The sequence below is a fragment of the Eretmochelys imbricata genome, chromosome 8 (genome assembly GCF_965152235.1).
Source record: "Eretmochelys imbricata isolate rEreImb1 chromosome 8, rEreImb1.hap1, whole genome shotgun sequence".
NCBI lineage: Eukaryota > Metazoa > Chordata > Testudines > Cheloniidae > Eretmochelys > Eretmochelys imbricata.
In genome coordinates this window covers 90,845,793-90,861,296 of record NC_135579.1, presented here as the reverse complement: position 1 = coordinate 90,861,296, position 15,504 = coordinate 90,845,793, and the positions used below count along the sequence as shown (strand labels likewise).

At 41.0% G+C, this 15,504-nt stretch overlaps 1 protein-coding gene across 2 annotated transcripts in view; it reads left to right on the top strand.

Moving 5' to 3' along the window:
• Nucleotides 1-15,050, top strand: part of EFCAB7 (EF-hand calcium binding domain 7) — a 38,248-nt gene extending 23,198 nt beyond the window's left edge. For both annotated transcript variants that reach the window (XM_077825312.1, XM_077825311.1), the window contains 7 exons: nt 513-622; nt 2,010-2,167; nt 2,367-2,500; nt 4,487-4,635; nt 7,424-7,633; nt 11,403-11,510; nt 13,043-15,050. In XM_077825312.1, coding sequence (XP_077681438.1) covers nt 513-622; nt 2,010-2,167; nt 2,367-2,500; nt 4,487-4,635; nt 7,424-7,633; nt 11,403-11,510; nt 13,043-13,117 — 944 coding nt within the window. In that variant the 3' untranslated portion in view covers nt 13,118-15,050. The remainder of the gene's footprint in view (nt 1-512; nt 623-2,009; nt 2,168-2,366; nt 2,501-4,486; nt 4,636-7,423; nt 7,634-11,402; nt 11,511-13,042) is intronic.
• The last annotated feature ends 454 nt before the right edge of the window (nt 15,051-15,504 follow it).

Below are 15,504 nucleotides of genomic sequence, written 5' to 3'. Positions count from 1 at the left end.
TAGATTTCTAATCAAGGTAAATTGTAACAACATTTACAGACCCTCAGAAGATGGACTCTCAATTGCTGACATAACTTTAATTGCAAATGCTAGGAATGTCTTGTTCAATAACAAAAGTAATAAACTGTGTTATTATTTATTGGTAGAAAGGAACTAGTGTAACTTCTATAGCTACCAAAACACTTGGCGTTTGAGACCTTTTAACAGTAATCACTATGTGTCAAAAACTAAGGGCAGATTCTCTACTCTGATATACCTTGGGGATCTCAAAAGCATATTATAAACTCATTCTGTGTGCAGCTCTTCCATTGAGGTCAACAGGAGTTCTGCATGTGAAAGGAACACAGAATATATAATAGAAAGGTCCACAGTGTAGAACAGAAGTAACAATTATGCCCAAAATTTATGCAGTTATCAAATATTTGGCTTTTTTGGGAAGGAGAGGGGTGTTAGGTTTTGGGGGCAGGACACGGGGAGGTTGGCTGGTTGGTTAAGGGTTTTCTGTTTTGTAGGAAAAACTTCTCCATGGTTATCAGTGGACACGGCTTTGTATGTTCTCAAGGAAAATGAAAGCCAAGAAAACCTACAGCTCATGAGCTTTACTGAAGAACGAAATAAAGAGGTCAGACATTTTCCTTACTTTTCTCTTGTTGATTTAAAAAAAAATCTTTATGTATGTGTCAACACAGCACAGTTTGGGGCTGCACAGGTTTGGGAGGGCGACATGCTGGGGTGTGAGAAGGCAGAAATGAGGAGCAACTGCTCTGTGCATCTTCCTGTGCAAAACTGTCAGGACTGTTGCCACGGAAGTCAGCAGAAGCTAATGTTACTCCTAGCAATATTACCTTCAAACCCCAACATCTGAATTGCAGGGAATTGCAGTGCACAGGTAAAGAAGAGTTGAGGTTTCTCCTGGAAGAGCAGTGTTCCCATGGGGTAGGCCAGGGAGAAATGTTGAGTTGCCGGTTTTCTGTACAGATGTTCCAAGATTCAAGGGATTTGCCTGGGGAAGCTCAGTTTCACCCTCAAAAGCCACCTTCCCTCTGTCTGCAAGAGGTCAAAACGCCACAAGGTCAGCTCAAGGACTTTCCCTTCACTCCTCTTTCCCTCTGCCATGGGTATGAGTCCAGCCATAGTTATGCACTGGTACGTGCTCTTCTCCTGTGGTAAAACCAACAGAGGGAGAAATGATAGTGTGAAATCATCTCCTCAGGTATCAAGCCACAGGGAAATGAGTTTGGGGCAGGGTTGTGCTAGGGGGTGTACAGTAACAGGCATATACCAAGCAACACTCTCTGGCCTGGAGAATTTACGATCTAATAAAGAAGAGAGAACCATTATGTCCACTTTACAAATGGGGAGCTGAGCCAGAGAAAGACTAAGTGACTTGCACAAGGTCACCCTGGGAGACTTTAGCGGAACTAGGAATTGAACCTAGGTCTCCTGAATCCCAGCCTTGATTCTTAATCACGTGGCAAGCCTGTCTCTTGCACCCCTTGTCGCTTGTGAACATTTACAAGGAACCACGCAAAACTTGTGTTGCAAATTTGATGCAGGTTGATGAATCAGGGCCAGATTGTGAGCCAGTCTGCAGCTGATTTACGCTCTCAGGGGGAAACAGTGAGAAAGTCGGTGGGGTTTTGTCAACCTGCCTCCACTGGCAGGAAAAGTGTTTTGTTTTGTTTTTGTTTTATTTTCAAGCTTAAAATTTTAAATGGGTTAAAAATCTGTGGGGCAGCAGAAATGTTGAACAGTTCCAGTCAGGCTGCTTGTAGGCCTACACATCTGTGTAAATATTACTACAACTAGCAGATCCACCAGTTCTCATGTCTATATATTGGCATGAAATGCATCTTGTTGGGATTTGCCATCTCTAAGGAAAGAAAATATAGGGGCTCTAACAGTGAGTACCTTCTGTTAATTGATCATTATTGTGGGAATATTAATAATGAAGGCAGTCTTTGGATAAACAATGGCTCACAGATTTCTCCATTTTCCATTGAGAATAGATGTTTAGGTGGAAAGGTGAACTGGGATCTGGTATTTATTGGCTAATTCCATTCACAACTGGCTGTAGGCTCAAGAAGATAAAAAAGCAAATTACTGGAGAAGCCAAACTGGTTTATAGAGATGAAGATGGAGAGCTGGCCCTTACCAAAGAGTTCAAGTGAGTCATGTTTGCAAGGAGGCGTGCTAGCTGTCATAAAAGTATATATTCTCAGTATCCTTTATCCTGCTGAATTCATTTCTGTCTGGATGCCATTGCTTTGGAAAAGCATTTTTCAACGTATTAGATCATTCACTGCAGTGGTGTGGGGAAGGAAGCTGAAGCATTTCAAAACTGTCTTGTCTTCTCCGTCTTTTAGAGCAGCTTTATCCGACATATTTGAAATGATTGATTTAGATGGAAATGGCCTTCTGAGCCTGGAAGAATACAATTTCTTTGAACTGAGGACAAGTGGTGAGAAATGTGATGAGGAAGCGTGGGACGTATGCAAGGGTAAGCTTGTTACTCTGCTTAATTAAACTGACCAGGAATGTTGAATTTTTGGTGAGAAGTTACCTACATTCATATACAACATTATTCTTAATATAGATTCATGCATAGATATATATATGTACACTAATTACTGGGAAGCCCAAAGCAAGATAGTGTGATAAGATACTGTTCCCTTTCCCCATTGTTTTCTATCCACCACCACCTGTCTTCTCTCCGTGTTTTCCTTTCCTCCAGTCTCCTATCACTTTATTCTTCTTCTGTCCTGTTTGCTTGCAGTAATCGTGTTTAATAGTCCATCTATAGAAAAATGCTTCTCATGGCTATTTGTGCATTTCAAGTTTTGTGCGTGAGGGACATGTTCTGAGTAGAGAACTGAGTGCCAAGAACTATAAAGTTCTAATTGTGGGTCTTATACTAAATCCACCTGCTGCAGTTACTCTCTGTCACAGTTTACTTGACTGTAAAATAGAGATGGTAATCCCTTCCTACCTCACAGGGTTTTGTAAGGGTCAGTTAATCAATGGTGTGTGAAAAACAGGACATTTAGTGCATATTATTATTGTTTCCACTAAAAAATATCAATTGGAGCAATGCTTCTCAGATGTAGGTATTTTCCACTGGAAATCAATCTTTTAAAACTTCATAAACAGTACATAAAATTGTCCGTATTGTCCTTCTCACAGCTGTAAACATGCTTTCTGAGACTTCTGTGCCTGGTGTTAAAAACCTGCCAGATTTTTAGGACTCTTACAGCCATATATTGCCTTTGATCTGTAGGCACAGTTCTAATTAATGTCAGTGAGAGTCCTGCACCTTCTGAGGGCAGTATTTGGCCTTAAACATCAATTGGGGGGGGACACCCACATTTTTGTGGCATTGTTTAACACTCAAAATCAGTTATATTTCAAAGCCCTGATGACATACAGCTCTGCCACACAGGGATAAATTCATTAATGATTTTGTGATGCTCAGACACTAAAGTGATGGGGCGGCATAAGTGACTAGATAGAGAGATAGGTCAGAGTTAGTTGACAGTGGTGATTTGGCTACAACCCCCTCTTAACCTATGACACACTGCTTAATTCTAGCCAACACATTTTAAATTTTGCAGGTCCTATTGAATATTTCTGTCTTACAGCCCCACAGTGTGTCTGGAACTTTTTCTGAATGATAGAGAGGTCATTCAAATACTGTTCTCCTGTAAATCAGTTTTTCTCCTCCTGTTTCTTTCCCCTAGATTCTGCACCACCTTTTATACCTTTATTTATATTTGTGTGTGTCTATGAGCGAGGAAGTGTCAGTGAACATGGTGGATGGATTACCAGACATTAATCAGTCGAAGGATTCAGATGAATATCATAAATCTTGAGAGCAAAGTTCAAGCAGTTTGTAATAGCATCTCAACCCTGAGATAGATTTATTAAATTGGTAATCCCTTTTTAATAATATACAGTCAAGATTTAACATTGTTATGATGAGAGAACCATTTTTAAAATTCTCTGACATAGGAACATTTCAATTATATGTTTGCTGACACTAGAGAAGTTGATCTGCCATGTTCTATCAAGAGTGCTCCCAAAGCACTTAAGCTCCACTGGACTTTCATTTCCTGTTCCCAGTACTCTCTTTTCGTAAAATCTTACTCCACTGCAGATATTGCCATGGGGGGAAATATCATACAAGCCAGACTCTACATTTTGAGACCACCCCCTCTCTTGGGCCAATGAGTCTGCGGCCTCGGTCATTCCCTAAAATCCTAGGGGAAGCCCTGTAAACAACACACATTTCACTCAAGGGAATCTTTTACCATTTCAGCATCTTATAATGAAATTTGGAGAAGTAGAGGCTGCAAGACTAATGGCCAAATCTTGCAGCCCTCACTTAAGTCAATGGGAGCTTTGCCTAAGGAAGGCCAGGTTGCAGACTGCTTGATTGTATGCCTGAGGAAGAAGTAATTTAAGAGCTACCTTGTTTCCTTTTATACAGAGAATTTTGACACAAAGAAGAATGAGCTAACAAGACAGGGATTTATGGACTTGAATCTCATGGAGGCCAATGACCGTGAAGGGGATCCTAGTGACCTCTGGGTCACTTTACTGTCACTGGGCTACAATAAAGCACTGGAAATGACAGCGGTATGATTGTTGTGTATCAAAAATACACAACTTCCCATATAACTTGTTGCATGTTTAACAGCAACACTGCTTCTGTCCTTCATAAATTGATTTCAGTGGGCCAGCAATTCAGCTCAAAAGGTTTCCACTGTGCATTTCAGGTCTGGCAGTCTATTCCCTGGGCTAGCACTGTTGAGGGGGACAGCGGAGGACGCAGAGATCGGAGCTGCTGCAGTGACAACCCTCAGTGTTTAAAGAGAGAACTAGACTATCTTGCAGAGGCTGGATACCAGTATTTTACAGGGCCAGTTAGAGAAGGGGACTAGGGACCAGGGCCGGCTCCAAGCACCAGCGTTCCAAGCAGATGCTTGGGGTGGCAGTTAGAAAGGGGCGGCAGTGTTTCCATGTTGGTGGCAATTCAGCAGCAGCTCCTCTGTTCTGCCAGCCGTGGCGGCAAATCAGCAGCAGTTTCTCCCTTTTGCCGGCCGCGGCGGCAGTTTTTTCACTGCTTCAGGCAGCAAAAACTGTAGAGCCGGCCCTGCTAGGGACATACCTGCTGGAGGGCTTGGTGTGATCTGCTGGGGAGAAGCAGTTCAGTTCTCGGTGAGGTGGTGGGTGGGAAGATAGAGGCAGAAAATTGTGGCCTGTCAACGCACCCAAAGGTGCAGGGCTCTTGCTGTCCAAGCTCTGAATCTGGTTTCCAACATGGCCTGGCTAACTAGGAAAGAATCCCACCCCTAGTCCAAACCACAAGGGAAGCCAAAAAGCATCTGTGTGTTGCTGTGGAAAGCATCCCTTAAAAACAAATAAATGGCTGCCACTTGTATTCATTCCAAAATTAGCCATGAAGGTGTCAGGTGCAGAATGAGGCATCAAGGATGGAAGCAGGGGATGTGGGAGGGTGTTTGCACTGAGCAGGACAAGGAGAATCTACCCACAGGTGAAAACAATAACAAATACACCTTTCAGGTAATGTGTTTTTACATGGACTCAGAGGTCAAACTCTCCAGACAGGATTAACTAGCTATTTTAGGGTTTTTACTGCTGCCTCTCACCATAGTGTCATAGCAAAGTAATCTGTGTCTATTGTAGGATCAGGAATTCTCTTCCCCATGCACCCATGTGCCAAAGTGGCATTGAGGTTGGTTTTAAAGGCCCACTCTTTCTTACCACTGTGTCAACAGAAGATGTTTTCAAAGGGTAACTCTAACAAAGGATTGGGGAAGAAAAGCAAAGCTAGAAAGACACAAAAAACCCTCCATCAAATATTCAGGAAAGTCCAGTATTTATATCTTGTTCCCAAGAAAAGCTGTTTTTTTACCATCCCGTGATCATTTTCTTTTCTTTGTTTACTTTCTCTTAAACCAAAGCAACTCAGGGCCATGAGACTATGTAATTGCCAAAAAAACCCAATCCCATTCTGTGCACATGAAACAAAAATATACTAACACAAAAACACTGATGTGGTAGTGTTTTGGGATTTGGGAGGCTAGAATTAGCCATTCTCGTATCAATGAGAAGATTTAAAAAATTAGCAAATGATTGTGAGCAATTTCTCACTGGGTTACACTTCACCACTTGTCCTACAAAATATCCCTAACAAAGCTGGAAAGATGTGATGCTCTGTCTTTCTGCAGTTTGGACACTAGAGAGAGCTGTTCTCTAACAAAGAAGGTTCTCTGCCTTGCACCACTGTGGTTTGTGGTTAGAAGCTTTGTTTCCCAAAGGATAAGTACAAACTATATATTGTGTGCTTGAACCGTTTGCTTCAATAGCACATATAATTTAACCCCTCGGTTCCTGAATGACCCTTTCAGCAGCACTTTCAACAGCAACTACAGTAGAACCTCAGAGTTACAAACACCAGAGTTACGAACTGATGAGTCAACCACACACCTCCTCTGGAACCGGAAGAACACAAACAGGCAGCAGCAGAGACCAAAAGAAAAAGCAAAGTACAGTACTGTGTGAAATGTAAACTGCTAAAAAAATAAAGGGAAAGCGGCATTTTTCTTCTGCCTAGTAAAGTTTCAAAGCTGTATTAAGTCAATGTTCAGCTGTAAACTTTTGAAAGAACAACCGTAACGTTTGGGTTCAGAGTTACAAACATTTCAGAGTTGAGAACAATTCCTGAGGTGTTCGTAACTCTGACGTTCTACTGTATAAAGTAAAAATGGCAGTAAAAATGTGTTGGTGCTAACGGGCAGCAGATCCTGATGGTCATTTGAAAAGCAGATGTACTCTTACTGTACTCCTACTAAAAGTAACAGAAAATCTCATCTCCTTGTTGGCACGCATACTAATCCTAACCAACAAAATGGAAGTGCAAGGAGTGTTTCCTGTCACAAAATTTCAACTATTTTAAATCTGCATGCAAAAAACACTCATTTGAATGGCAAGAGTTTGCCAAAATACTGAAGAGGAAAGGGTTCTTTCTGGTGCTCAAATACCCTAGTACTTCATCTTCGGTGCCTGATGCATGTTGTGATCTGAGAAGATGAATGGTACAGTATATTTGACTGCATCAAGGCTTGCACGATCAGTGATGGCTGTGTGCTGTGTTGATTTATCCTAATCTCTGAATTACCAAGAAAGGTTACAAAGAACAGGAGATCTAGAGTTTTCTAAATCTATTTTTTTATACCCAATGGTGCACATATATTTGGATAATTCTGCAGCAGAGCATCTGTGAAAACAGAGCTGGGGATAAAAATCCGAGGAATAATTTCAGCATAAAGTAACAAGAACTAAACAATATGCTGTATTTTTCTTCTATAACAGGCATTACTGTATTTTTCTTCTATAACAGGCATGCCCTTTTGTCATTAACATCTGTGCAGAAAAGTGCAAACCCAGAATTAAAGCCATTTATCTGGAAGCAGGCAGCAGGCAACTTAACAGGGCAATTTGCAAGTCTGTTGTTAACAAAGGAGATGCCAAAGTACTGGATAGCGGTGAAAGTATAATTGTCTATACCTACAAAAGTGATACACGGATCACTTCTGTTATTGAAAATAAGGTATTGTGTGATATTTCTCTTATGCACATTACACAAAATAATTTACGTGCTAATGTACATCATTGTTGTTACTCGCTTCTCATTAAGCTTTCTATAGTAACATTTTTTGATCTATAGATTCTGTACCTACTTAATAAAAAAAAGCCCCTTTTTTAAGGGATTGATCCAAAGTCCATTGAAAACAATGGGAGTTTGTCCATCTACTCCAATGGACATTGGATCGGGCCTAAAGAAAACATTCATTTACTAAAGTAATTTTCCCTCTGCTGATACTCACACCTTCTTTTAGAGTAACAGCCGTGTTAGTCTGTATTTGCAAAAAGAAAAGGAATACTTGTGGCACCTTAGAGACTAACCAATTTATTTGAGCATAAGCTTTCGTGAGCTACAGCTCACTTCATCGGCTGCACACCTTCTTGTCAGCAGTTTGAAATGGGCCACACTGATTGCATTGGCCTCGATAGCACGACAGAAGTTATTTTCCCTCCCTTGGTATTCACCCCTTCTTGTCAGCTGTTGAGAATAGGCCACTTCCACCTTAATTGAATTGGCTCGTTAGCACTGACCCCCCCCACTTGGTAAGGCAACTCCCATCTTTTCATGTGCTATGATATATATTCTGCTTACTGTATTTTTCACTCCATGCAACTGATGAAGTGGATTTTAGCCCACGAAAACTTATGCCCAGATAAATTTGTTAGTCTCTAAGGTGCCACAAGGACTCCTCGTTATTCATTTACTAAGAAGATGTAGGGTATTTGCATACTGTTTCGTCAGCTGAATTCCTACCTGTATTTACAAAGGCATTGCAATTTTGTAGTGTAAAAGATTAGCAACATTATGTCTTCATGATTAGAACTGATCAGGAATTTTTCAATAAAGAGTTTTTGTCACTGGAAAATGCTGATCAGTTCAAAGCAAAACTGTTCCCAGAAAAGGATCAGTTTCTACAAATTTTGCATTTAGAAAAAATGTTGTATCCTAAGAGTAAACAGCGATATGCACAGATTTTGGTTTTAGGGCCTTATTATGGATGAAGCATTAAACTATTAGCTTTAAAGGTATCTTTTTTCTGTATCCTCCAGCCAGAGTCGGATTAGGGGTTTGTGGGGGTCTTGGGCCAGAGCAAGTGGGAGCCCCACCCCACCCCTTTCGCCTGCAGTCCCCCCTGCACACACACCCCTGGTGCTCCTGCCGGAAAGCTGGGGTCAGGACTTGGGGACTTCCCCCGCCCGCCCGGGACTCCTGCCAGGGAGCAGGGTCAGGGCACGGGGCTTGCCCTACTCCACCCATCTGGCACTCCTGCCTGAGAACAGGATTGGGGCGCAGGGAGTTCCCCCGCCCACCTGGCACTCCAGCTGGGGAGCGGGGGCTTCCCCCACTTTCTGGTAGGAGTGCCGGGCAGGCGGCACGGGTCAGGGCATGGGGCCACCCCAATTGGCCAAGGCCCATGACAAGTATAATGGAAATAATGTTTTTAATTATATGCTAGTATAATTAATATGCTAGTAAGTAAGGGATCGATTCTGTCTGGCCCTTCCCAGCAGCGATAGGTGGAGTAAAAGGCCTATCTCCCATCTTTCTGTGGTCTGTGTCAGAGCTTGGCAGATTTTCTGTCCCTGCACACACAGCCACAAAGGGCATAGAGAGTTGGTGGAGCCATGGTTGTTGCCTGCCCATTTATGCCTTAAAATCAACTCTGTTATGAGGTCATAGCCTGTAATTTGAAATAAAAATTTACTAAATATTCCCTGCACCTGTTTCCATGTCCACATGTTATTCGCACATAGTACAGAATACTTTCTCTATGAACCATCTTCATCTCGCTTCCCATGTAGAAATGTAGACACCTCCCAAAGAAAAGATCAGGACATAATAATAATAGTAATAACGAAAAGATAAACACAGAGTGCTGTTTCTGTTTTTACAGCCTCAGGATATTTCAAACATAATTATATTTGCATTCTAATCTACATAGACCTTTTGTAGTGTGAGAATCACAGACAGCACTTCTGCCAATCCTTATCTTTATAGAGTCATAGGTAGCCTTTAAGTAGGAGGAGGAGGCTGCTGTCTGATATAATCGTATTCCTATTCCCTTTCACAATAAGGAGCAGTAATTGTTTGTTAGCATTCTTCTAAGAATCTCTAGCATTTCTCAATGCCCACGTTAAATCCAAATTTATCTAAACATGAGTGAATGACAATACACACTGGCATGTCTTTAATTTAAGTCTTGCTTTCCAGTTTGAAATAGTTACTTTGATTGTTTTTCTGAGAGCATGTAACATGTTAGATCAGCAATATGGGTCCAGTCTGGGCTATTTTGTATAGCAATAAGTAGCATGTTGAATATACCAGCTCTGCACTGGGCCAGTTGATGATTAGGCCCAACCCATAGGGGCTTTGTAATTTGATTGCTATCCACAGAAAAGCTTAAAGTTTCTTCTTATCCATAAGCTTTCCTATGTAGATTTTGACCATCTCTACTCCCCACTGGGATGCAGAGGTTACAGAGGAGGGCAGGAGAGAGAGTTGGAGATGAGGTCTTACAGGTTATGGGTTACCTCTCCCCATTCTCAGGGTGGAGTGGGGAGGGATCTTCAGCCTGGTTGACTGACAACTCCATTCCAGAGTCATTCACTGGAAGTCGGGAGCAGCATGGCCTGTTCAGTCAGACCCAACCGCACTGTTGCTCCAGTGTCCAAAAGTCACTGTGTCCCTGACATGGTGCCTTGACTGTCAGAGGTGGCATTTCGGGTCATAATCCTCCCACTGTGGAGTTGGACAGTCACTTAGCCTCTACCCAGAAGTGGGGGCCTGCTCTCCCAGGGTTTGCAAACATTCCTGTCTTTGGAGCTAAGTGGCACCACAGAGCTCCTTGAGGTTCTGTGCAGTGGTTGGGCCATAGCATCCATTTATTAAAAACCAGTTGGACTGACTGTCTCCTGTTTTATTATTTGGTCGTATTTCATTCTCAGAAGTGTGTGCACAGCTTCAGTGAGTGCCATGGACACACACATCAAAGGGCAGGATTTAGCTCATTATTTAAACTGTTTTATTTACATTAATTTTGTTGAATATTTAAGAATTATTTCATATGAAGGCAAGTTGTATTTTGGAAGAGATTGTTTGTCATGAATCCATGATCTGCAGATAATGAACATAATTACCACAAATCTGTGTGTGTCTGTCTGTCTGTCTCTCTCTCTCACACACACACACACACACACACACTCCAACTCTCTCTCTGTCTTTGACTTGTATCTTGCTCCTTCAACTCCCAAATCAGTCCTCTACTGCTTGAGCTAGAGATCTCCTGTAGTACATCCAATATCTTGGATATAGGGCTGGCACCAAAGCATAGCATTGTTTACTCATGTATGCCAAACAAGTACATTGTGCACCAAATTCTCTGGTGTGAATTGGTAGAGCTTCAATGAAGTTAGGGCCTGTGCCAGTTTACACTAGCAGAGAATCCAGCACTGTGGGTAAAATTTTCAAAAGCAATTGTGTCGCATAGGAGCTCAGATCCCATTGACTTTTAATCAGACTTGAGGTCCTAAGTGACAACAGGCACTTTTGAAAAAGGACTTAGGTCCCAGGTTACTTAGGTGCATTTTAAAATTTTGCCCTACATATTTAAAACTTTCCATCCCATTATAATAGCAATTTCAGATTAAATAACCAGCATCATTAAGTTGTTTTATAAGAAGCAGCCATTTAATCATGAAGACTAATGAGACCTCTAACATTTTTCCACTTACAGTCTGAAAACAAAGTGGTTATTCATGTCAACAATGAGCAGAGTAAGAACTGTGTAAATAACAGGGGACTCAACATTTTTGCTGTTGAAGTGGCACCAAAATCCATGATGGTAATGTTATTATTTCCCTAATTTAAAATCCTAGTAAAAATATCATATGTGATACTTTTAGAGTTTGTTTTTGCAAATCTTTCTGTATTAATACTGAGTATGTGGACATGAAGCAAAAGGAGAAATGTCCATCTACATGAGAAATGTAGTTAAGATGATGGGCCTGATTTTCAAAATTGTGCACCTACCTTGCATGTGCAGGTATTTTCGAGTGCAGATGACCAGATAAATGTATAACTATCCAGTTTTTGCATGCAAATGTCTGATTCACTTGCCCTTTCACTGTAATTGTACATACTAATTATGAATACCTTTCAGCATTCACTCCTATTTAAAAAGCAAGCCCCTATGTCAATAAAAGAGAGTTGTCATAGCAGATTGGTCACCAATTAATAAATATTGTAAATGCTAATGCAAATCTAACAGACTTATTTTCAAAGCAGGAGATGTTTTGCCTGTATGAACCGTCAATTATAATGACTATACTTCTTAAATGATTAGTGTAAATTAAATTATGTTTTATTATGTGTGTTGTTGCAGTAGAGTGATGTATGTTCGTTATACTATTGTTAAAGAGAGACAGTTAACCTAACATCCGTATGCTGCAAATGAATAATGTTGTTTATATTATTAGTGACACCTTAGATTATTAAAAATGAAAAACTTAAAAATCCAATTTACTGTAACTAGGCAGTTTCACTTTCAGATTTACTTCTAACACCTGCAGTGGCATGTTTATTTGTTTGCAGTGGCATTATCATCTTAGGTTTCTTTTTAAAAAAAGCAGCTCTTAACTTAAATTTGGCCCAAAATTAAAATGTTTTCTCTTCATCTGATGCATTCCATGATCATGAAGCACAGACTTAATGTGTGCTTTAACTAGTCCCACACAAAAATACGTGTATATGATGTATGTTATGAACAATATAATTTCCAACAGGCAGACTTTTAAAAAAAATGTAATTTATGGACAGTGCTTAAGCCAATTGGCAATTTGATTGGCTGACTCCCATTCTAGAAGTTGTACTGTTTTTAGTAAAAGTTGAAATAAATATACAAGTTAAAATAACCTACTCTATATAGTGCAAAAAGTGCAGTGTCTCTCTTTCAAATGCAGCTCATTCAAACGATATTACTCTGTATTTCGTCATTATCCAACCTATGGCCCCAATCCTGGCATGTGCAGGATTGGGGTTATTCTAACACTGCTGCTGCTACCTTTGATCAGATAGAGGAGGCTCCATGCTGCAAGGTGTTTTATTACCTTAATTTTTCACTGGAATCCATGAGAATTGTAGGCTTAGAGCCCCTTGAAGGATTTTACCCATAATGTAGTTAAATGCAGTAATAATACCTATCATTACACAACTTCAGTTTTGCATCAGCTAACTTTTCCAATATGGGTATTAGAAATGAAATGATTAATATTTTCTAGATGGCATTTTAAGTAGTAAATGTTCAGTTGGGTAGGAATTAAGGAAAGAATGGTAACTAAAGATAGTTCATTATATTGTCCCTCTTTTTACATGCAGGTTTGTCAGCATGTGATGCCTTTGAAAGAGCAAGAAGAATGGATATATAATTGTGTGCATTCTCTCGTACCTTAAACACCACGTTTAGAAAAAAGTCCACTCTTGGAACTACTAAAACAAGAACTAAATCAGGATTGTCCTGTGATTAATAGATAAATTGATTAATCTTGTCCACTTCAGAACAAAGACTGATACAGATCATTTATTTCAGATCTATGCTTTGCTCCCATGATTTCAGCTATTCAAGCCAATGAATCACAAGGCCTGACTTCAATCCTATCCAGTCCCTCAGATCTGACTGCCAGATATGGCTTTTTGTGACTGCAAAGCCTGCAGCCAAGCCCCCGCACGCACTCTGCCAATTTGAGGGAATTTGAAATATATATGCTTTCCCTTGTTGGACGGGAAGACAGCCTTAAAAGCATAAATCAGGGTTGAAAGGAATAATCATCTGCAGAAAGAACACACACACTTTTTACATAAAATGAATCATTTATGTTTTGAATGTATCCCAAAGAACCAGCTTGCTACACCCTCTCTCACATCCTTAGCTGGTCCCGGGCATAATGGTAAACAGGAGTCATTGTCATGTAGTGGAAGTGCAAGTTATGATTTCTCAGCTGTGCCTCACAAATGCCAAGGCTGGCTCAGCCAGCAGTCTTTCCTATAGCTTTCTGTGCAGTCCTACATATGCAACTGTCTCTCCATCCAACTGCTCTCTCCTTTTGGATATCCCACCACTATCCCAAACTCCTTGTGTCAAAAACTGAGCTTCTCTCTCTTCTCTTTGCCTCATTGGTACCATTGACACCTTCACTCCATCCATGTCACGCCACTTCTAATTTTGATGTCAGTTTTGACTCCTCTCCTTTATATCCAGGTTTTTCGCATACCCAATTTCTTCTTCCTCTATATCTCTAAAATCTGTCCCTTCCTGTCGCTGACACTGTGTTAAAAATCTGACCAGTTATCTTTTACCCTAATTAATGTAACTTCCACCTCCAGGCTTCTCTCCTCTCTACTCTATCCAGAATCCTGCAACTAAAATCCTCCTCTCTCTTGAGCTAACACTCCGTTGAATCCCTTCACTGGCTTCCACACCTTCCACAGCTCAGACTCCCTGTACTCCACTTTCAGTGCTATGCTTCTCCACTCCTGCCTTTGTCTCTGCTCCGATTCCCAGCTGCACCCCTTCCACACACTCTGCTCAGTTCTTTCTTCTTCGAGCTTCATTTAGTCTCCTACTTCCCACGTGGACGTCATGCCTTTTTCTCATGTTCCAGTCTGTGTACGCCTACACTACAAAGACTATACCAACAAAGCAGTGTAGCCGTAGCTATGCCAGTAGAGCCCTGTAGCGTAGATGCAGCTTACACTAACAGAAGGGATTTTTCTGTCCAAACTCCGCCTCCCCAAATGACGGTAGCTACCTCAATGGAAGCACTCTTCTGTCAGCATAGCTGTGTCTACACTGGGGGTTAGGCCCTTCTTCCTCCAGGGCCGCTGACAGACTCTCTTTATTATGAAGAACATTTGCTTTCCTAACAGAACAAATGCGTAGTTATTCCTATGCAGTCTCTTTCTGAAAAATTACTAGTGTGCAGAGTGAGCCATACCGGAGGAATGTTGAAAGTTGTATAGAATTATGTAATCATGTGTATTCCTCTCTCACTTTCACCACTTCTACACTCTTGACTTTATTATGCAGCTGGCCAACATAGCTATGTTGAGCTACCTTTTAAGTGTAGGCCAGGCTGTATTTCATATAGCTTCCACTTTTTTGTGTGCCAGATGCCATCCCTTTGCTCTTTCTTATGCTGCCCTCTTCGCACCCACACCTGATCCTTAGCTGTTTGTGTTGTGTTTAATTGACATGATCAGAAACTTCTTGAGGCAGGTCCTTGTTTTCCGACATGGCTGTAAAACGTCACTGGCACCACAATCATCATAATGCGTATTTCCATTTTTGGTGCTGTACACTTTACAGTTAAAATATGAAGCCTTTTTACATTTGTGACGTTGTTTCTCTACATTTGGTGTGGGTGTGTGTAAAGCAGATTCCGTGCTACAAATACTGCTGTGCTCAGTAATAAGAACAGAAGATTGCAATATATCGTTTATAAAATATTGCGGCCAAGGCACTGCATTCAGTTGATTTCATCTGCCTTAGTGGTTACGCTTGGAAATATTGAAAAGGAGCCATCCCTTATAATTACACTATTGTGTTTCTACAAAGACTGGGTTCTGTAAAGACGGTAGTGCAATTTGAAAATCTGTGCTGCTTTTCCATCTGTTTGTAAATGCTTCCCTGAGGAAGAGCTTGGTATCTCAATTGGGCCTAGGGGCTCTTGGGGTTTAATATGCACATTTGTGGTTTTGATTATGTGTGGGACTGTTATCTTAGGTCTGGTCTACATGACAGACCTATGTTGGTATAACTACATTGTCGGGTGTGAAGAGTC